The 23,629-nt window shown below is 35.5% G+C and overlaps 2 protein-coding genes across 4 annotated transcripts; both read right to left on the bottom strand.

Annotated features, from left to right (window-relative positions):
* Positions 1 to 3,576: 3,576 nt before the first annotated feature.
* On the bottom strand, positions 3,577 to 13,012 carry LOC136218341 (autophagy-related protein 18g). 2 transcript variants are annotated; one of them, XM_066005146.1, is made up of 9 exons: positions 12,405 to 13,012; positions 10,872 to 11,333; positions 7,774 to 8,211; positions 6,929 to 7,174; positions 5,997 to 6,830; positions 5,769 to 5,926; positions 4,727 to 4,854; positions 4,088 to 4,630; positions 3,577 to 3,935 (listed from the first exon to the last, which is right to left on the bottom strand). In XM_066005146.1, the coding sequence occupies exons 1-9, from the start codon at positions 12,579 to 12,581 to the stop codon at positions 3,931 to 3,933; spliced, it is 2,991 nt and encodes a 996-aa protein (XP_065861218.1). In that variant the 5' UTR covers positions 12,582 to 13,012; the 3' UTR covers positions 3,577 to 3,930. The 2 variants fall into 2 exon arrangements, with proteins under 2 accessions (XP_065861218.1, XP_065861219.1); XM_066005147.1 differs by having other exon boundaries at positions 10,872 to 11,428; positions 12,405 to 12,540.
* A 5,576-nt stretch (positions 13,013 to 18,588) lies between these two features.
* On the bottom strand, positions 18,589 to 22,926 carry LOC136218340 (receptor-like cytosolic serine/threonine-protein kinase RBK2). Of its 2 annotated transcripts, none has more exons than XM_066005144.1 (8): positions 22,768 to 22,926; positions 22,109 to 22,499; positions 21,776 to 22,027; positions 21,536 to 21,690; positions 19,392 to 19,471; positions 19,183 to 19,318; positions 18,957 to 19,106; positions 18,589 to 18,886 (listed from the first exon to the last, which is right to left on the bottom strand). In XM_066005144.1, exons 2-8 carry the CDS (start codon positions 22,455 to 22,457, stop codon positions 18,773 to 18,775), a joined length of 1,236 nt encoding a protein of 411 aa, XP_065861216.1. In that variant the 5' UTR covers positions 22,458 to 22,499; positions 22,768 to 22,926; the 3' UTR covers positions 18,589 to 18,772. The 2 variants fall into 2 exon arrangements, with proteins under 2 accessions (XP_065861216.1, XP_065861217.1); XM_066005145.1 differs by lacking the exon at positions 22,768 to 22,926 and adding an exon at positions 22,625 to 22,761.
* Positions 22,927 to 23,629: the final 703 nt, after the last annotated feature.

Raw genomic sequence — 23,629 nt, 5'->3', positions numbered from 1 at the left:
GAATCTAAAAGGTCTAGTAGGCCGAGCAGCCTCAACCATCTTGAAGTAGACCATAATAGGAACATGATCAGACCCATTACGAGGGAGGTGACGGACAGCAGCCTCGGCAAACAGCGTGCGCCAGCTAGCATTGCACAAAGCACGATCCAGACGACAAGAAACTCTCGTACGAACAGTTTTCCCTCTGAACCACGTAAACGGCGGACCCGTATAACCCATATCAATAAGATTCATGTCATTAATCCAATTGGAGAAAACACCACATCTATCAAAGGACCTAGGCACACCCCCCATCTTCTCACTAGCCGACGAAATACAATTAAAGTCTCCCATAATCAGCCACGGATTCAAAATAGAAGACTGCAAGCAAGCATCTTAGAGAAAAACAGACGCTTATTCAGATTCTGAGGACGGACATAAACAAAAGAAACTTCAAAAGGAGAGCCCATATAGTTTCCATCAGTCATACACCCCTCCACGTGAAGAAATTGTTTATTCTTAATTTTGATAGTAATGTTAATACGTTCCCGATGCCAGAACATCCATATACCACCACTAAAACCTTCAGTTTCAACTACTTCCACATCAGAAAAATTTAATTTGCGACACAAATTAACAGCATAAGAACCAGCCCTACGAGGCTCAACTAACACAAGGATCATAGGATCACTAGACAAAACCATGTGATTCAGTGCTCTAAAGAAAGCACGACCTCCAGCTCCAAACGCGTTCCAAGTAATAATCTTCATCATCATAAAATGAAAGAAGAACACACACACAACCAAAAACACACATTAAGCAGAATGAGCAGCAACCTGCTCAACACCACTTCCAACTCCATCAATTAACATATTAGAACCAGCAACATTAGCTACTGTGCCATTAGGATCAGTTCTAGAACGTTTACCTCGGATATTGCCATCACTTTTGGTGCTTGTTTCCCTTGTCTTATACGGATCATTCGAATTTCCAGGCGGATCAGACGCTTCCGCCTCTAGAGAAGAAAAACGATTAGAGTTCGAGACATCCTTAAACGGCTGCCTCTGATAGTCCCCGCGATCCCCACGGCCACGGTTACCTCTACCTCCTCTTCCCCTAACTTGTATGAAACGAGAAGACTCCCAATTATTCTCCTTGTCCTGGTTAAGTGAACTCCAAGGTGCCCCCATATCTCCACCTGTAGCTCCTGAATTATTCACATTCCCTCCTCCAACAAAATTATTATTTTGTTGGTCAAATTTTGGCTCAAACACTTGGACATTTTTCCTTCTCGGTGGAGCTTTCCGACGAGGCACGATCATCCACGGACCATAATCTGGCGCCTCAACCTCTTCCACGTCAGGCATAGCAGCAGCATTCACAATCGCTGCATTGTCATCATTGTTCATATTCACGTCAGCCTGCGTTACTGGTTGAGGGACCGGATTGGCTGTCCAAGTATTCACACAAGCACCCTTCTCATGTCCATAACATCCACACCGAGTGCACGCTATATGTAACCCTTCATACTCCACTTTAAACATCTCATCATCAATCCAAAACTGAGCTACGAGAGGGGCCGTAAGATCGACTTCAACACATACTCGAGCAAACCTTCCTCGCACAGCTGATAATGTATTCTTATCCACACGAATAGCCTTCCCAATATGATTACCTATTGAGAGCAAGATGTCAATGAGGTAATAAACCAAAGTTGTGTTTTTAACAATAATTTCTATATATACATGTGTCTATATTAATAAATTAATCACATGTAAATATAAGAATGAAAATCAATTTATTCAACCATTAAAATCAAAAGACGATGAAACTGAAATAAAAGAAAATGCATAAATATTATATTTTAAAAAGCAAATAATTATTTTAAAATAATTAAAATAAATACCAAAACCGAATAATATAATAAAAGAAAAATATTTGTTTGTTTGTTTTTTTGAGGATAGGATTGGGGTCCGTCTTCCTAGACTGATCCCGGTTTAGGTTTTTGTTTGTTTGTTTTTTTTCTTCCCTTCTTACCAAAAAAAAAAAAATAAAAGAAAAATATTTGACAAAATTATATTTCAGGATAAAAAAGTAAAAACAAATAAGTATAAGGATCAAAAGTGAGATTAATCCAATGATTAAAAAAGTAAAAATAATTTATAAACTGCAAACATGACTCTAACCTTCTGTATTTTTGCATGTAATGATTTATAAACACATTATACGAACCAAATATGATATATTAGTAGATTTTTGGATGATAATGATTAACTTGCTACTCTAAAAACAATATAAAATATTTAGAAGTTATTAGTATATCATATCATACTATATTTTTAAATGTCACAATTACATATGAACATAGTACAGTAAAACCTCGATAAATGCATATCTTTGGGACCGAAAAAAATATTCATTAAGCGAGATTATTTATGTATCGATAAATGAATAAATTATTCATTTATCGATAAATCAATATTTATTATTTTATAGATAATTTTTCATTGTAAAATGCATACATTGTATGTGGTAAGAAAAATCAAAAGACATCAATTAAAGTATTTCTTGAATCTAGAGACGTTTAATTTTTTTTGGTGAAACTTAATGCATTTAAAACTAAGTTCATGTACATAGCAAATGAAAAGGTTTAGTATTTAGTTATAAAATGTAGAACATATATTCCAAGTACTCATTCTTTTTTTCTCCAATGGATTCTCATCATTTGAAAGGTTTAAAGAAATCAACTTTAACTTATTTGTACATATATTTTGTACGTAATTCAATAATTATTAATTTATATTTTCATTGGGTCCTTAAGAATTTAAATATTTTTATTACTTAATGCATTTAACAAGGTTATTACTTTAGTCCATTGGCCCAAGTCGGGACCGAAAGAATTTATTATATAAACGAGATTATTACTTTAACGAATATTTATTTATCGAGGTTTAACTGTAAAAATTACAAGTTGCTAGAAAGCACTAACACAAAATCATTAATCTGATTAGGTTCACATTTAAAACAAATAATTTTTTAAGCTGAATTAGGATTGGCTGATTTGACACTAAGCTAATAATTGTCTCTCCTACAGAAACCCCTCTTTCTCTCATCTCCTTCACTCTCCGATAAAGGGATTAAAAAAAAAAAAAAAAAAATTTGAACCAAATTCTAATGTTAATTGTGCTTGAGAAAGAATATCATTCGAATGTTAATTATGCAATCATGTTTGGGAATCAAGGTTATGAGGGGAAAGATTTCAAAGGTTTAAAAACCACCAAAAGCCTATTTTAAGTCCCACTAATTTGAGAATCACTGAACTGAGCCTATCGACCAGAGAAGTTTCTTTGATTACATATTAAATTCACTAATTAACATATTTTATAATTTATGTAAAATGACCCTAAAATACATGGTTATTTATTGCTTGAAAAGATATTAATTTGTGGTGGTCCTGAGAAGTAATGAAAGCAAATCTTGTGCATGTGATGGCTTTGAAACATCGCCTATATGACAAATGCAATAAGTGATTTTGAAAAGGTAAGACTCACTCGTGGAACATCTACTTTAGTTAGGAAACAGAGGCAAAAGCATATATGATTATAACATGAACAGGTCTTCCCTTTTTGGCAAAAGAAAAATTAAATACATATAAAATTATACACAACTTGTTCACACTGAGTTTTATCTGTACACTGGGGAGAAATTCAAACCCATATCTAATATTACTTTTAAACTTCTGTTGCCCCCAAAAACTAACACCCTCCACGAATTTTTATATACAGTATTTACAAAAGACAAGCTACCACATACCTCTACCATTCTTATTCACAGAATCACTTCACCTCCTTCATTGTCAAAATATTCCATCCTTTACTGAGACGACCCTTCTAAAACAGTTTGATCTTTGTGAACACCGCCTTTTAACTACACTTTGCTTCCAATTGAAGATCAACCTGCCAAAAAATCAAGTGAACTGAATTGAAATCGAGTAAAACTTCATAGCTGAATATATAAAAAATATATATATTCAACATTTTATTCATTGTGAGAACAGGATTCTGAATCTGTGAGGAAGAACTGTATGTACAGAACAAAGTTTTTTCACCTTCTTCAGCAAAGGCAAACATGCCACCAAGGAATTCATCATTCTCCCCATCCTCTTCAGGCTTTTCTTTCTCACCATGGCTATCGATGCTGTCCACATCATCAGTTACAACTTCAGTTGACCTGGGACTTTCATCAAGGTTTGCCTTACAATGTCCCTCCTCAAAATTGACTGGACACTCTGGTGTTACAAGAGTGGGCTCTTCCGCAAGGATATCCACATGGGGAGCATAGCTATCAGTGGCCAACAATGGAACTGTACTACTCAAGGTTGGAGTTTCACCAGCTGCAGGAGGCAAGTAATTTGCAGATGGGGGTAGAACATTTTCAATACAGTTGTCAACATGAGCACAAATACTTTTTGGATACTCGGGTGCAACAGAAACAATTTTTGTGGAATCCTGAATCACTGAACCATTCTCAAAAATGGCACCCCCTCTACTGTCCTGGTAGTAGCCATTCAGACTCTGGCCTATTGGCATGTAAAGTTTCTCACAGCTTATTTGATCTAAGTCTAGCAGATGCTCAGTTCTTCTGGATGAGTCTGATGAAAATAAATCAGTGTGTCGATATTTTGACAAGTTATCTGTTACAATAATTAACTTTGAAAGGGCTGGTTTTATATGTAAAACTATCTTACCACATTCTGAACTTTCAGTTGAACTAAGTGATGCTGGCTTCGAGTGACAAATAACCGTCTCCTGCATGACCTTGCCTTCAGCTTGATGAGGATCCGAAATTGGTGAATATCTTGACACAGTAAGCCCTCTACATGAAAGAGGAGGGCAAGCAGTTAAGAAGTGATTAAGCACAAGGCTGGAACATGCTAAGAGGATGAAGAATGAGCGCAACTTGTAGTTGCCAACGTTTCTCAATAAAACAACCAAGATCAACCACATAAACACACAAAAAAAGCATATACTAATATGTAGCTACAAATATTCATATGATAAGTGTCAGATATTAATATGAAGTGGACCTTTTAACTATCAGCTTGACCTTTTAGTTCAATTGGTTCCATGACATGTATCAGAGCCTCTTTGACCAAGTGGTCTAGGGTTCGATTCCTGACAGCCCCATTTGTTGATTTAATTGCAGGACATTGTAATATGGGCCAGCTTGAGCTTTTAGTTCAATTGGTTCCATTGATTCCATGACAATAAGATTAGTAAAGTACTTTCTCCAAGTATCAGGAAATCTCATGGGGATTTAGAAGAGGAACATATCCCATAATCATACTAGTTAGTCAACATTGCCTGTGAAGGGGCAAGTAACTAAAAGAAGTTGCAAAAGCAAATTTGGAACACATTGAAGTTCGACACTAAGTCTATCAGCTGCTATTAGAACTAGCACACGATTGGCGCACAAATATTCATCCCAATACAATTACTTAACAGCAAAATCCAATTACCAAGACTTGCAAGCACTGAAACAATCTCAGCCCAACAAACTTAGGCAAGATACCAACATTAAGAAGTGAAGCTTTCCACTGAAATTTTGGTTCTCCTTGTTTTGTCTTTTAGACCAATGACACGAAAATATATCATGGCTGCTTATTAACTGAGTATTATACTAAAAACAAAGCTCCTATAAAACTTCGCTGAGAAGTTGTGACAAAGATTACTCAGTTTAATTATACACATAAAGAACCAACAAGTAACTAAAAATGAAATTGGTCTTACCTGTCATTCCATCCTGATTTTATGCCATGAAAATGATCAAAAACTGGCAATAGTTCCTTTCGCTTCAATTCAACTTCATTGACAGGAACATTTTCAATTTCAAACTCTCCATCACCATAATTTTTTACTCTTGTAGAATCCATCACACAGAAGCAAATCTAAGAAAAAAAGAACAAGAATCAAAATATTACCTATAATTTGTCATAATAATTTCAGTTCAAGGTATACCTTGGATTTTTGCCATATCGGAAACCTTATGGAGCTATTTTGCACCTCTGCATTAGATAGGTACCAGTGAGATCTCTCATGAGATTTTGAGCAATGCGTTTTTATTGATTGCTTTTCATTAATATTTCCATTGATATCAAGAAAATCCATTGTAAGAATATCCGCAGAACATGCTTTTGTCATTGTCTCAAGAGAATTTTTCCCGACAGTAGTCCCAAAAATGCATTCCTCTCTTTCAGACCAATCTGATCTTCTGCATACATCCCACCATTGAACAGGTTCAACTTTTACTTTCAAGTCATCCTCTTGTATATGCACAAATGAAGCTCGTTGGCTTCTAGATCCACTTTCACCCAATTCTAGCCCCATAGATGGAAGAAGCTCATGCTGAACTACATGACCTGATGGAGTGTATACTAATAAATGCTCCAACGAATTGACCCTTGAGTTAACATGCTGAACAGTTTGAGAGATAGAATTATGAAAAATAGCAGCAACGGCGCCAGAGGGAACAAAAACCTTTCCTGCCGTAGATCCAGTGGCACTGGAAACTGTATTGAGCCACCCAAAACTACTATATTTTATTCTGCTTACCACCGAAAGTGAGACAGGTGGTGGAGGTGGAGAAGAGTGCTTATTCATTGTGCAAGATGAAGTGGACCACCATGGAAGGGACAAAACTGGATACAGAGAAGGCTCTTCACCAGTAGAATTGAGAGACTGAAACCCACAATCGCCTCCAAAAGGAGATAAAACAAAAATATGGCAGGTTCCTTTAGATGAAACAACTGCAATCCACTGACTATAGTGACTAAAGCCTATATCCTGGATCATCTGTAAGAAATAAATGCACACATACACAAAATACATATAAATGAATTTACATAAAATGATAACAAAACAATGTAATGAAACAGCTGAAATATACTAACTGCTGATGTTATTCCACGATGTAGCTTGTAAAGATGCACATGAGAAGAGCTCCAGTCACAGGTTTGAACACCTGATCCACTTCGTGAACATGATGGCATAATACGGAAGATATTTATATTATTCCCATAAACTGAAGCAGTAACCAGCAGAGTCCCACTAGGATCAAAACACAGTGCAGATATTGGACTGGTGTGAGCTTTGAATTGTGATATGACTTCACGGGAAACAAAGTCCTTGACAACCACCTAGAAGAACAATTACCACAAGAAAAAAAGCAAAAGATGCATTAAGAATCCATACATTAACCAAAAACTTTGCCCTATGGATTATGTGGATTTTTTTATGGCCAAAAGAGACAATAAGACCCTTTTCTTTCCAAAGAACCTCCCCCGCCCCACACCCATAAATAAATAAATAAAATAATAATAATAATAATAATAATAATAAAGACTTGATAGAGGGGTTTTGGGTTTAAAACTTATCAGAGTCATTGTGTGTAAAGCAGACAGATTTTGGCAATTGGCATACAAAAACAAGTGAGAAAGTAACAGGCTTTTCGAAAATTAGCACTCTCATGTTACTACGAACAAATGCATCCAAAGACCTGACACAAATGGCTTGATGATCCTAGCATCCAAAATCTTCAATTAACTTGAAAATTCTCATTAAAATCATCCTCATGCAGTTTGCTAAGGTTACTAGAGTTTGCTTCATTGAACAAATAGACCCATAATTTTGAAGCACTATTTGTTTCCTTCCTAGCTGCTCAATTATACAATAATAGTTGGGCTTTTGTGGAATGCAATCTGAAATAAATGCTTTATGGATTGAAAAGAAACTTTACCATCCCTGCATTATCCATATCAGACCCGGCAAGCCTACTAACTTTCCAGCCAGAGCTTGATGACACTGGAGAATTAGACCCATCTGGCAGCAATTCCTGACAGTATTTGGACAATGTTTTATATCCCATGTCCCCCAGATTGATTATTCCAGCAGCCAACTGTTTACGAGATTCCATCGCATAACGAGCCACCAAACTACTGCCACCTGGTGATGTTGATGGACTAACACCTGGTGATGGGGTAAGATTTTGAGGACTTAAGCGCGTATTGCTTGAAACCAGTGGATTGTTAGAAGCATAAGCTAACCACCTTGGACTCACAGCCATTGGACCATAGCCTACATTAACCCCAATAGTTCCTTGTCCAGCCAATTGGGGAACAGGATAGGTAAGAACACTGAATTTACTCTCAAGAGTGAGAGCATCAATGCAATATATCTGCCACGAAATACCAAGAATATAAAGCATGTAAGTTTTCTGAAAATTAGAGTGCCTAATCACCCAAAATAATATAAACGAATGAATCCCTTACATGTATGTCATGATCCGGCCTCACAACAGTACAAAATAAATGCTTGGTGAGATGACTGATGAGCTTCAATAATCACCAATCATATGCATATTAAGGACGTTTGTCCATCCTAAGTGATGACAAGAGTCCATTTTATTATTTAGCTTTTAACATGTGTTAATATGACCAACTTTACTTAATAAGCTATTCATTAAATTTATTAGTTATTTAAGATGATTTAAGTAGAAATACTCCCAAAACTAAAATGATCTTAATCAATTAATAAATTTCAATGTTCATATTATATTTTATTCTAGCTCACTTGGAAAATGTTTATCATTGCATACAACATTAATATTTACTAAAGGTTATTAAGATTTTTCTGTAATCAAAGTGCATTAAGAATTGAAATTATCATATATTTCAATTGTGTATTTTTCATCAGTTGTGTTAAGTACTTTTGTGCTCTTTATTATAAATAAATAAGTTAAACAACTTATTTTGTATTAATAATTTGCTATGGGGTATTGTAAAGATTGATTTAGAAGACTTGTGTAAGTTTCAAATAGACCATCTATACATAATATTATCCGAGATAATATAAAATGCTCTTCTTGGACCTTACTGTTAGCTTAATCTTTTGAGTTAAATAGTTCCTTGACATCAGATCCTCTTAGACAAGAAGAGGTCAAGGTCCGAATATTGGCAACTCCACTAATTAATGAAAAATAAATATATGGTAGTGTAAAAATGTGTTTTAAACGCTTCGGGACATTAGCGTGCAGGGTGTCTCAAAGATAATATTAAAAATATTCTTGAACCTTGCCCATTAGCTTAAGCTTTTGGGTTAAATAGTTCCTTCACCAATATGAATTTAATACATAATATACATATAAAATTTATAAATCATACAAAAGCTTATACAAAGAACCTAAATTAGAAAAAATTTACATCATAGTTGTATAATAATAATATGCAGTTTAACAACTGGTGATTCCACAAACTTGAGAATTGAGACAACTTACTGGCTAAAATCATCAAATCAAAAGTAAAAGGCCTAATATATCACCAGCTCCCTGAACTTGTCCAAAATAGTAGATTGGCTCCCTGGGCTTTGCAAGTGTCTCACCAGCTCCCTAAACTTACTTATTTCATATCATCAGCTCCCTAAACTTGTCCATAAAAGTAGATTAGCTCCCTGAACTTTACAAGTGTCTCACCAACTCCCTAAACTTGCAAGGTTCAGGGAGCTAATCTACTTTTATGGACAAGTTTAGGGAGTTGGTGATACGACATAAGCAAGTTTAGGTAGCTGGTGAGACACTTGCAAAGTTCAGGGAGCCGATCTACTATTTTGGACAAGTTCAGGGAGCTGGTGATATATTAGGCCAAAGTAAAAAGTTCACAAAAAAGGAGAAAATCTAAAAAAAGTGATATGAAAGGAAACTTCAAGAGTACATTATATTTGAGTAGTCTTTATCCATTTTAGTTGGTGCAAAACACTAAAGTTAATTACTTGCCAATCTGCGTTAGTGCAATACTTGCTCATGCATTTTCAGTAGACCTAATCTAATTTGTACAGACCTATGATTTCGAAAAGTTTTCACATTTCAAAAACTGAAACTCTTGGAATCACTTCAGGTCACGTTCTTGTAGTATAAAGAACTGGGAACCCATATTTTAGAATAAAATGTGTGTTAAAAGCAGACCAGTGCATTTACTGATTTATCTATCAGTTTATCACACTCTGGAGAATTTGTGTTGCTGACACGACTTGATTTTCACGGTTTTATATGATGGTTTATGTTAGCCGACCCCGAATCATTTCGGGACTAAGGCTTTGTTGTTGTTGTTGTTGTTTATCACACTATGATAAAATTGCATTAGACTTTTAATTGTTGGAAAAAGTACAAAAATAAACCATGTGGTTTGGCCGATTAGCAAAGATAATCACCGTGGTTTAAAAATTTGTAAACAAGTTGCGTGCTTTGTGAAGTTTACAAACTCAGTCATTCCGTCAAAAATTGTTGTCGTGACTGTTTACCCCAAAAGGGAGTGATTTCGAGCAATTAAAAAAACTGACTTTGCAAATTACCCAAAATACAAGGTCTGACTTTGCAAATTAACTAAATCACAAGTATTGTTTGACCAAAAAATTGACTCACAAATCCATTTTGCAAATTTCACAAAGCAACGGCCCCACGAGGATTGTCTTTGCAAATCAGCCAAACCACACGGTTTATTTGTGTACTTTGCTCTTAATTCTTTTAGATCATCTTTTTCAAGCTTGCAAAACAAAAAACCTTCCTCTTTTCCCTCTTATGTAACTTGCATGTAATTTTTTAATTATATATATTAAGTTTACAAATGCATCTAATAACAAAATTTAAAATTGTACCTTTCCATTTTTATTAGTTACATTTTCCTCTACATGTTGATTCTTATATTATTTTTTTTACAAATATTCTATTTCCCTTTCAGTTTCAGTTTTTCATGCAATACAGGACTTAATCTTGCATTGTTTTATCTAAAGTTTCAAGGTGTGCATGATGACTAACAAAAAAAACTTATACAATAAAACACTTACTTGAGTTGCAAGGCCTACAGCTACAAATCGCGGACTGCATCTAACCATACGAACAGCTGAACGAAATCTCAGAACATGCACATAACATTGAGACCGAAGAGAATAAAACTTAACAGATGTAGGAGAGCTGACATAGTTTCCTGAATGAGACTCAATATTGACATCTCTTCCTAGTGCACCTAAATTACTATGATTTTGAACCTCCTTTGAGCCAGAGGTATCACCTGCAACAACCACAAGCAAAGGATGTGATGATTTGAATCCTTCATGGCCATCAGATTTTTCAGGAAACGGTTGCATCTGTAAAAATGAAACTGGACCATCGCGCTTCGAGACCAGTTCACTAAAATTAGAAGCATTCTCCACGTCAAGGACTTGAAACCCATTCTCATAACCAAGTAAGAGAACATGCTTGATGACAGATGGCCCAAGCTCCAGCCTGTCAAATCCAGCCCAGGTAACCTGCTCACCAATGAACATTCAAATGTAGCTCATTGTAAACATGGTTTTGGAGAAAAGTGCACATGAAGTGAAAAACAACATTGGGAAGCAAACACCTGATGTTGCAGAAACAAAGAGTTCAGCGAAATTAAAACATCGAATAACATTAGGCTCATATGATCAGTGATCGGGCTCTATATATAGATCAAATCCTGTGAATATCATCCAAAAAAAAAAAAAAAAAACTCTAAACGGAAGGGAAAAATAAAATCATCAAAAGCCAATGTGCAGCTATATAATTCGGACAAACAAGTATAATCTTTCATAATGTACGATTTAAAGCTTAACCACTGCCACATATTACTCTCACTCCTAACAATCCTTGAGTTTAAGACACCTGCAATCATGGATTGAACGGTAGTCCTGTCATCAGGGAAAACTTATGGAAAACGGACCAAATGACAACCTGTTGCCACGAAGGAGCACATTGATCAACAAGTAAAATTAGCTGATAGAAAAGCAGCCCCGGAATGAACTTAAGAAAAACATAAGAATTGATAAAATAACCAAAAGTTCAGCACGTTCTGCATAACATAGTTTGGCAAAATCTGGGATTGGTAAAAAGTGCATTGCTGAAGATGAACTAAAGAAGGAGAACTTCACTGAGAGAAAGTAACTTCTCCCGGAACAAAAAATTAAAAAAAAAAAAAAAAAAAACAAGAAAAATTTGGCCCCAAATAGCGAACCAGAATGGAACGGAGATTTAGTTGAGATGATTTACGTGAGTAGTTGAAAAGAAGCTGTAACGGACAGAGCGCAATTAAGACTTGCAGCAAAAATAGTTCAAAAATCAAGTGGGTCAGATTGAGAACAAAGGAACAGCAGAAATTTTGCACATTTGAAATCCCGGTTAATTCAGTACCTACCGAGGAACGCTTGTTATGCAGGCATCCAACCAGAAGCAAAATAAAAAAAAAAAACACAAACTTGGAACAGCTAAGTTTTTCATCTAGCATGGAGCTGAAATTGGGCATAATAACTTGTAATAAATTGATCATCCACACCAAAAAAGAAAAAGAAAAAGAAAAAAACCTGATCCTTGTGATCCTCAGCAGGAGAAGAAATGGAAGCAGCAACTGAGGCGCCAGCAGAGCGAACAGTAGAAGCAACAGTGCTAGCATTAGTAGAAACAGTTTTGAGACAAGAGGAGATGATCCTCAAGGAACTAGGCAACAACCCATTACTTTTTGTCTTTCCTTTCTTCATCATCCCCCAATTGAGAAAAGAAGTAGTCTGCTAGTCCATCAGCATCAACGCCGCCTTCTTCAGTCGCCACAGCCACAGAAGAGCATTGCACGATAGGAAATATCATCCGATTCACGGATCACAAAAAAAAAAAAAAAAAAAAGCTGAAATTGGGATCGGAAGAGTTGCTTGAGAAGTAGAGTTTGACTTTAAAGGCTGTGAAACTCTTGTTGTAAAATTGGTTAGTTCTCAAATATATCTATAAAGCATGTAGGGAAGTTCAGAGGACATAGCTCGCTTGCCTTGCCTGTAGTTCTTGCAGAGGTTTAAATTAAAATCATTATTATAAGTAAAGCAATTAAGGGTAGTTGTCATTGATTATAATTATAAGACAAGAGGAGGAATATCTCCTATCGTGATGGAAGCCAAAGCTTACTACATGGATTATCGGTGACATTGATATTTTTTTTTTCGTTACTTACCTTTATGCTTAATTGCAATTTGGAATTATCAGTTAAGTGGGTGGCAGGCTCATAAAGTCCAACACGCCCACTTATGCAACTTTGGCCATTTTTACAAGCCCACGACCCATATCATTAAGCCTACAAGACCTCAAGGACATGTTAGTAATTAAATTAGGCTGCCAAATTCCTATAAAGGGAGGAGGCACATTATTGATAAGGGATCATGAATCTCTCTCTCATAATTCTTATTCTATAGTTGCATTATCTCATTTCAGAAACGTTAAATTGATCGTCAGAGTGTTTATAGGGATATGTCCTAGTGCAAGAGGCGAACCACCATAGGTAGTCAATTCGAAAATCTCATATTCTTATTATTTGGTGCAGTGATCTGGAGTAATAAGCGACTTCCATCATCACTTTTTTAAATAATTTTCTACCACTAAAAAATCTCACGTACCACAGCGAACAAGCAATCAGCTCCTAGGTCGGTCAAAGAAATGTTGAACCCTTTGATCACGACATCTAGCTCCCTCCAAAGAGGTCAAACTTAGCCCTATGGGGCAGCCACGTAACCTGGGGCCTTTGCTGAAAGAAGTTGATTTCGATGAAGAGGTTGTCGGGCCCTCCAAGCAGCTCCTTAACATGATCGTGAGTTTTCAAACAACTCAAGCCGTCTAACGACGGTCTAAATGAAAAATCATTGACCAGCAACATGCCCTCCAATAGGAGAATAAGAAAATTTGAGAATTCCTAGAGGTCTAAGCAACCGCATACCAGTAACTTTTCGCATTAACTTATCTGGCATCGGCCATGACAACGCCAGTGTCAATCACCAAAACAACCCCTATTGCAGCGCATACCATTTAGTGCCCCCCGACGATCCTACAGCTCGCCATTCAGGCCCCACCAACCACATAGTCAGCCATCATCCCGACCCCAGCTATCCTTACCCCACTAGATGTTGTGGAACTTCTAGAATTCAAGATGCAAAGGTTCCTCGACAAAAGGCCCTTGGCGGAGTGATGTGGAAATGTCACCTCAATCAAAACCCCCCGGTCTATCGAATCATTGACACCCATTTCCCTAACCTGACATACTATTCCTCCATGGAGGATCCCAACGACCACATTGCATCTTTCATGAGTACCATAAACCTGTACTCGAAAGATGAAGACATCATGTGCAAGGTTTTTCCACAACCTTATCTAGGAGCACACTAGAATGGTAGAGAGGCCTGACCCCCGAATCAATCGATTCCTTTGACCTGCTCAAAGATTTGTTTTTATCCTGCTTTGCGGCCGCTGCCAAGGTTAAGAGGATCAACTCAGACCTAAACTACCTATGACAAAGACCAACTGAATCCTTTTAGAAATTACTTATCATGTTTTCATCATCTAGCCTCACAGGTCAAATTCCTCAACATGGAGGTAGCTCATGATGCTCTAGGAAAAGGGACATATTGCGAGCCCTTGAGGCAGAAGTGTTTTCACAAGCTTCCCTGCTCTTTCGAAGAGCTAATGGCCAAGGTGCAAACTTATGTACGTTATGATGACAGTGACCATCCAGCATGTTATGAAGAGTCCGGAAGAGACAAAGGGAATGGTGAAGAAAAACGGGAAGAAAAAGCTAAGCAATCGACCGACTCAAAAGAACACCTTCAGGACTGGAAGAGAAGACGAACCCCTTCCTTATCACCCAAAGCGAGAGGAAGAGCGGAGTGACCTCAGGACGCAGCAAAAGTAGGACCCGATGGGTCGTGAAGTACATTATTCCTATAGGGCACCATTGATCCCCCTGCAAACCCACACTTCTAAACAACTCGTCCCCGATGGGTCGTGAAGTACATTATTCCCATAGGGCACCATTGATCCCCCTGCAAACCCACACTTCTAAACAACTCGTCCCCGATGGGTCGTGAAGTACATTATTCCCATAGGGCACCATTGATCCCCCTGCAAACCCACACTTCTAAACAACTCGTCCCCGATGGGTCGTGAAGTACATTATTCCCATAGGGCACCATTGATCCCCCTGCAAACCCACACTTCTAAACAACTCGTCCTCCTCGGATAGATCCCCCAAGCCCCGAATGGGTAAAAAGCAATACTAAAAATATCATAAATCCTCCGGGCACTCACATAGAACTGCAATCAATTGCAAAAGAAGATTGATATGCTCCTCGAGCAAGGAGCCCCACCCAAAGTTTTCCATCATACGGACAACCACCAAAGGCCACGTGAGCCCCCATAAAGAAAAAAAAATAATGCCAAAAAGGCCCCACTATCAATGGGAAATTCAGGTAACTAACACATATGAGAGTATTTTTTTAGATATATCCATATAACACTTTCATATATGCATTGCACTTTCAAAAGAAAGAATACTTTATAATACTCACCCAAAATGTGAAGGATCAAATGATAAGTTCTCTTATTATTCTTTGGAGTAATATCTTAAGTATAAAATGCAAGCACTTGCCCCACTTCCGTGTGTTCTCTACTCCTATATTCGTTGGAAAACCTTCCAAACTTTGAAAGGTCAAGTTAATTTCCAAGGTAAAGTAAAGATTAACTTTCAAATTACTATCAACTTCATGTTCATCTTTTACAATATTCAAATTAAGGATGAAGACTAATATTCAAGCTGAAGATGGAGACTAATGTTCAAGCTAATGATCAAAGCTAATATTCAAGTTAAACCTTTCAAAAACTTGAAATGTCAAGTTAACTTACATGCCAATGTTCAAATTGATAATTAAGTTAATGTTAAAGTTGTTAAGTAAAAGCTAAACTTTCAAAATAAAATCAACTTTATACTTATTCAGATTTAAAATTGGAAAATGAAGTTCATGTTCAAGCTTAACCTCAAGCTAATAATCAAGTTAAAGCTCAAGCTTATATTCAAGTAAACCTTCCAAAGCTTGAAAGTTCAGGTTAAAGTTCAAAATAAAGATTAAGGCTAATATCCAAAGTGATGTACAAATGAATGTCTTCGGCCAAGCTTGAAAAAAAGGAAAGAAATGAACCAAAAGTCAAGTCATCCACCAAGACTAATTTGGAAAATATGCATAAAGATCCCTCCTTCACTCCAGCAATATATCACTCGTTTTTGTTAACCATCACTCTTATTTGCTCAAGAAAAAATTATTGAAACACTTTTCCACATGATTTTGATTTGACAAAATCATTCAAGTTAATCCATGATTAAGGGGCAATTAAATTTAAGTGCTTTGATTTAATTGTACTAATGTGTTTGTTCAATGTTGAGTATAATTATAAGTAAGTACAGAAATAAAAAGTACGACAGAATGAAGTCAGCATGAGCCACAGAAGCTGAGTAGAACTCAACTCAGCATAATAGAAGAAAAGTCTTCTTCAGAACAAATGATTGAAGACGAAGCTGGCCAAGGAAGCTGAGTAGAACACAACTCAGCATCAAAGAAGAGAAGTCTTCCTCTAAACTAAAGCTTGCAGACGAAGCTGACCATGGAAGCTGAGTAGAATATGACTCAGTCTCGCCAGAGACAAAGAACAAAAGCAACGTCTATAAGTTCAAGGACAGCGCGAATGATCCGTTTGCTAAAAGACAAGATCCGACAACTGTCTGCACCAATAACAGAAGCTTTGGAATTACGCACGGAGACAGTTTCGAGATGCATGGGTCAACTGGCCATTAGCTAAAAGACGAAACTGGCGCTAGAAGATGAACCTGGCGGAAGAAGACAAGCCTGACGCCTGCTAATTTCAGACGACAGGATTGGCCTGCAAAATCTGTATGCTGACCAGTGAATGACGCAAGGAGCCGTTTGAATTCAACGGATACTTCCAGATTCAAAATGATTGAGGCTTCAAGGATTCACTATAAGAGGCCAAGTGCTTCACTTGGATCCTTGGCCGAAATACAAAAAGAAAAAGAGCATACATACAAAGCACATTCAAACAAGAAAGAAGATCTTACACCAAATTTCTATATTTGTGTAAAAGCTAGATTGAATTTGTATTCATCTAAAGTGTTCTTCATCTAGAAAGAACAAGTTTGTATCAATTGTAAAAATTGAGAGAGTGGTGCTGAGTACTCGGTTTTAGTACTCAGCGGTAGAGAAAATTTGAGTGTTCGGATATAGCGCTCAGTAGGAGTTGAGTAGACGAATAGAGGAAGGTACTCTTGCATATTCAACTGCCTTGTAAACGGTTTGTGCTCTACCTTTAAAGAGCTCAGTATTGGATTGAAAAAGCCCGGAAGAACTCTGGGACTGGACGTAGGCGGTGAGGCCGAACCAGGATAAATCTTGCTGAGTAATTTCTAACCTTCTCTCTCAATATATATGTATGTGCTGTTTGCTTAAATTACTCAGGATATAAATTGTATAAGCTGACATTGAGTAATCAGAGTGCTGAGTTGGAAGCTAACCTTAAGTGTTAATTCCCAACTCACCTGTAAAACGGTTCTAGTCAGCCTTTGACTAAAGCTGTCTTACATCTCTCGGCCGTGCTGACCAAAACTGAGTTAAGTAATTCAAAGAATTGATTAAGTCAGCGTAATTAAGCGAAAAAGTTATATTAGTTCCTAACCCTCCCTTGGAACTAATCACGCAGGACCAACAAAAATTACAAAGAATTGAGAAGAAAAGAATACTGCATTTATGTGAAATTTATAAGTGTATTCTTGCAATATTTTTTCTTCCTAGTGAGCTTAAAAGAAGAGAGTGATAAAATTTAAATATATTTCAATCATTTGTAAAAAGATAAAGTGTGTAGCTTGAGTCTTTGGTTCTCACTAAATTCTCTAAAATATATAGGTTCTTATACACCCGTAAACTTAAGGTTGTAAGTTTCACAACAGAGCTTGTAAAAATTGAGGGGTGAGTTTCTCAAACACTCGGTATGTTTAAGAGAAGTGAATATTAGGGATTTATTTACTTGGATAATCTTGTAAAAGCTCCATAGTCTTGAGTCTTGCCAGGTAAAAGAATCGTAGTAGAAAATCTCGAGAGGTGCTCTCAGGGATAGGAGTCGGCCTTAGTTGCCAAACCTATATAAATCGTCATGAGTCTAAGATTCTCTATCCATATTCTTTTAATTATTGTATATTTATTTATCCAAAAATATTCAATTGTGATCATTTATATAGTTGTTCAAGCATCTTAAGACACAATTAAACATCTTTCACTAAATATATCAATTTGCACATTCATCTAATTCTGCAAATATATTCAAGTGTACAAATTAAATATATTGAGCATATATTTATTTAAGTTGAAAGATAAATTTTTATTTTGATCGATTCAAGAGATGATTTTGAAAATTCAACAATTTAAATTTCTACAAGATATCACAGTGAATATAATGAGTGGAAGCAAAATATATATATATATATATATATATATATATATATATATATGATCTCTATTAAATGTAATAAAATAAAATGCATCTATAAATTTATAGATGGACTATGACGTCGGACCCAAATTGGCAGAAAGCCGGTAGTGGTGTGGATCTTTGAGAAGTAAAGAGCAGAGTCTATTGTCCCTTTATATGAAGCACAAGCGTGCATGCATACATACATAGCCAAACTGCTTTTTGTATTTCTTCCTTGTAACGTGTTACATAAATTAATATTAACTTTCTTCAAAACAACTATAGTTTAGTTTGTACTTTCTTGCTAGGATATGCTCTCTCTACTTCTTTTTAGGATATGTACACATGAAAAAGAAACCAGATTACCCATAAATAAATAATCTTTTGGGGACTAATAGTCTTGTGCCTTGCAGAGTTCATCACAAAAAGCTTTTCGAAAGAATGCACCTCTAGATTTTCTCCAAGACTTTAAGCAGCTCAGGTTGCCTTTCAGAATCTGTACAACCTGCAATTCATTTAAGATTAAAAATGTATGTATGTATATAATGTTTTATCAATAGCTAATGCATGCATACCAGAGCCATTTTAGGCCTCTTTAAAGAAGACTGTTGTATGCATAAAGAAGCAGCCAAAAGCATGAGATTCATTTGCCTAGTATTATAATCCTGCCCGAGATCACCATCAATTAACTCTCTAATTTCGTTCTTCTTTAGCAAAGGTTTTGCCTGAATTATAAACATGAAACACAAATCAATATTTACTTAGCAAATAGGAAAAAAGTCCAAGTTGAATCATACATACCCAAAGAACAAGGCTTTGCTGCGAATAGTCCAGAGCTCTTCTACCGGTGACTAATTCCAACAGCAGCACACCAAATGCGAACACATCTGTCTTTTCGTCTACTATTCCATGCATCAAGTATTCAGGCGCTAAGTAGCTGTCATAGTTGTAAATTCAATTACTTCATTCAAATCTTGAATCACTTCAAATGCAAATTGCAAAACACTTACCCGAATGTGCCTTCAAATTTTGATACAATATGGTGAGTCCAATGCTCCGGTAGCCACTTAGCAAGCCCAAAATCACAAATCTGAAGTACAATTTACAGATGTTTCTGGTCAAGCTAGACTCCAGAGATGAACTATATATTATATTATAGTCAAGGGGGGAGCCAATACTGAAACCTCAGGGGCTCCATTGAACGTACGACGATTCAAGAATTTGATTCCTATTGCAAATGTATTTATATACAAAAGTTGTTTTGATTTTTTTTCGATATATTCATTGTTCACTAGTAATTGATTGAACTAAAATCTAAAAAATACCTAAACATCAACAATCCAATTCAATCAGAATCTTTAAATATCACTTATTCAACTCAATTCGTCAATTTAATTTAATCAAAATCTCTAAATTAAAATCCCTAAATATCACCAATTAAATACAATTCAATTCAATTTAATTCACCAATTCAATTTAATCAAGATCCTTAAAACCTTATCATATTATCAATTCAATTTAATGAAAACCTCTAAAATTTAACCTATTATCAATTCAATTTGATCAAAACACCTAAATATCATAATTTAAATTAAAGTAAATAGAATTATCTAAATTATACCCTAAATTGGAAATAATTCAACCCTAAATTAGAAATCCCTAAATTAGATTCTCTAAATTAAACTATAAATTAGAAATTCCTAAATTAATTGCAATTACTAAGACCCTGTTTCGGAATTAGTTGTTAGCTGGTAGCTATTAGCTGATTACATTAGCCGTAAGCTGTTAGCTGATTATATTAGCTGATTTGACTAACTGATTTAACTAGTTGTTTGTATAGACCTGTTTGGTAAAAATTAGCTGATTGATAATAGCGGTTTGTGCAAAAAGACGAATAAGGGCATTTCTTTTTTTAATATTGGAGGAGGAGTCTATCTATTAGGGTTAAAGAAATCCATTAATTTTAATATTGCAAAACGCTAATTGAAAAAGCTCCTAAAATGAGCTTTTTCTAAATTAGCGTTTTCATCTCAAAACTCTCTCCCAAACCTCTCTCCACCAAACACTCCAATCAGCGGTTTCAGTGGTCAAACCGCTAAAGTTGGTCAAAACCGCTCTTTTTATCTCAAAACGTTCTTTACCAAACAGGGCCTAAGTAAACAACCTATTAATAAGGGAAAATCACACAGAAATTCATATTTTAAAAACTATTTACAATTATGAAAATCGCTTTTATGTATTTTATCATTATATGATTTTAAATTTTAAAATATCAGAATATCATAATTTTATTTCTATTTTTATCAAATTTTCAGTTATTCAGTTGCAGGAAATAAAAACAGTTTTAAAAAAACCACCAAATATGACATTTAAATAAATTTGTTTGACATTTAAATAAATTTGTTTAAGAGTCTAACACAGTTATAAATAATTTGTTAATTATGATCATTGTGTAATTTACCCTATTAATAATCCATAATTTAGCAACCCCTGACTGTTAAAATCAATATCATTAACTGAAAACAGCTTTTATCAAGTGGTGAAGCTCTTAGCCTAGTGGTTGAGAGCTTACCTATGCTTTGGGAGGTCATGGGTTCGAATCACATCCGGGTCTGGTGGTGATTTTTCTTTCTTCTTCAAGCAACCCGTTAAACTCGGTTTACATCTTACTTCTTCAAGCAAATTTGCTTTTTCCGTCCTAGCATACCAAAATCTAAGAAAACGCTCATCATATACAGCAAAAACAAACTCACTCGACACCAAACATCTCTCCTACTATTTATAACACTCACACTCCAAATATTATTTTCAGCAATCAAACATTCCTTAAAATCAATTAAGGCAATCCTTTAGCAGCATAACTATTTACCAGAGCAAGTGCATTGCTAGTGAACTTCTTCACCTGAGTTGCTCGATCACACACTGGAGGGGCTCCGGCCATGGTAGAAAACCACCTATCCAAGGGTGGAAAACACCCCTCCGCTGGCTCCGCCCTGATTATAGTCTTAAAGTAAGCCTAACTCCACCCCCAAAAGGTATCTAAAAGGGTATAATTGCCTCGCATCTCAGGCCTAAAGCCTAAAGTTACTAGAAAATGTTTGTCAAATTTATGGAGAAATGATTCACAGCCTCACAGGACAGGATATTTACATACCTGAGGCACAAAATCTGCAGTGAGCAAAATGTTAGCAGCTTTAATATCTCTATGTATAATTCTTCTCTGGCAATCCTCGTGGAGATATCGAATACCTTGAGCGGTTCCTAATCCAATCTTATACCTGATATCCCATGTCAATATCTCTTTAGAACCTACATAATTAATGGAATTATATGAGAAAAAAAAGAACCTGAGTTGAGTTGAGAGTAGTAAACAATGGGAAGAATGAGAGCTAACCATAAAGAACAGAAGCTAAGCTTCCATATGGAGACAATTCAAGAACAAGATGCATTCCTCCTTCAATCCCATACCCAATTAACTTAGCAGTATTAGGATGGTTTACATGTGCCATAATCCCTATCTCTGATAAGAAATCTCCTACTTTCTCATCTGCTGTTCCTTTTGTTATCCGCTTAATCGCCACTAGTTTCCCATTTCTCAAACACCCTTTATAAACTTCAGCATACCCACCTTTTCCAATTAGATTTTCTACACAAAGATTGATTCTTTTAACACTTTGTAAATTGGGTGTCTAAATTGAAATATGTTTGAAGAATACAATTTACAAACCTTGGCTGAAGTTGTTGGTTGCAGATTGAAGGTCAGAGAGAGTGAAGCTTATACTTTGGGAATTTAAATCGAAAGAAGTAGAGAAAAGATTGGGCAAGATTTCTCTCATACTAGAGCTTCTTCTGAGTGAAAGCTTTAGCACACTAAGAGGATGCAATGTAGCTAATGGTTTTTTTGATTTAGTTTTCAGCAACTTAAGAAATCCATGCCAACGAGAAATGGGTTTCGAACCTTTTTGAGCTTCGAAATCGGAAGTGGGTTCTTTAGAGGAACAGCTTTCGAATTCTTCAGTTCTGAAATAATCTTCAAGGACTCCAACAGGAGAGTTCGTATTTGCCTTTTTCTCCATTTTTGTTATTTTCTAACAGTAGATTTCCACAAGCTGTTTTATCTGGTGCAAAAGAGAAGAAAATTGATTTTAATTGTAGTATGCCTAATTATGATTATGAAACGAACAAACAACAGAAGAAAAGCACAAAAAAAAAAAGAAACAGAGGAATGCATAAAGATTATTACAGAAAGGAGAAAATATTCCAGCATTTGATATGAAAGCAACATGTATAAATTTAGAAAGAAAAAGGACCAAAAAACATCATAGACACAGAAAAATAAGGTGTTCGTAATCTGGTTGAATAAAAATGAACGAATGAGAAGCATACAGCAGAAGAAGACGAAGGAAGGAAGGAAGGAGGATTTATTGGGTAGCGAGAACAGAACGTAACAGAGAAGAGAAGAGAAGAGGTAGACAAATTCGCAATTACTCCAACAAATTGCTGCTTCTTACATAAGTGGTCAGATATTCTTTTTTTTTTTTTTTGTAACTTTATGCATCTCAAATAAATTTAAAAAATTAAAATAAAATTGGGAATTATCTAATTTGTAATCTGTACCCGATTGAGTTTCATTGGTCGCCGATCAGGTCAGAGTTGGCTCTTTCTTTTTAGTCTCTGCTATTTAACCATGTCAGCCTTCATTGAACCACGTGCCTTTTATATATATATAATATAATAGTACTATTGTAGTATTTGTAGCAGGAAATTTCAATTGCCAACAATCTCCAACTCAACATAATGAGTAACTAATTTAATTATTGGGTTGGGATAGGGTTATTGTATATTTTAATGTAAAAAATAATAAACATATTCTACAAATTTATTAACCATGTCAGATTATAAGGTCTTATTTTAGACTAGAAGAATAAAGATAGATAGAGTAGCAATTAAATTAAAGAAATGAAGGTAATAAAACAAGTAACATCATAGAATTATATCTATAAATGTTCTCCACACCATAAAAGATTTTTGTTATATTGAAAGTCAAAAATTTATTATTATTTTTTAAGCAAAAAGTCAAGATTTATTTCTAAGAGTTAAAGATTTCACAAGTTATTTTATTAAAAGAGACAAAAAAAAAAAAAAAAAAAATCTATTGAAATATTGAACTATGTGAAACAATTTGATCGTTTTCGAAATATATTTATGAATTATATTTATTATTTAGAGGATATTATGACTATACCTA

The sequence above is a fragment of the Euphorbia lathyris genome, chromosome 2 (assembly GCF_963576675.1).
Source record: "Euphorbia lathyris chromosome 2, ddEupLath1.1, whole genome shotgun sequence".
In the NCBI taxonomy this organism is placed as follows: Eukaryota; Viridiplantae; Streptophyta; class Magnoliopsida; order Malpighiales; family Euphorbiaceae; genus Euphorbia; species Euphorbia lathyris.
Note: the sequence above shows the minus strand (reverse complement) of the source record. Positions and strands in the feature narration are given on the sequence as shown.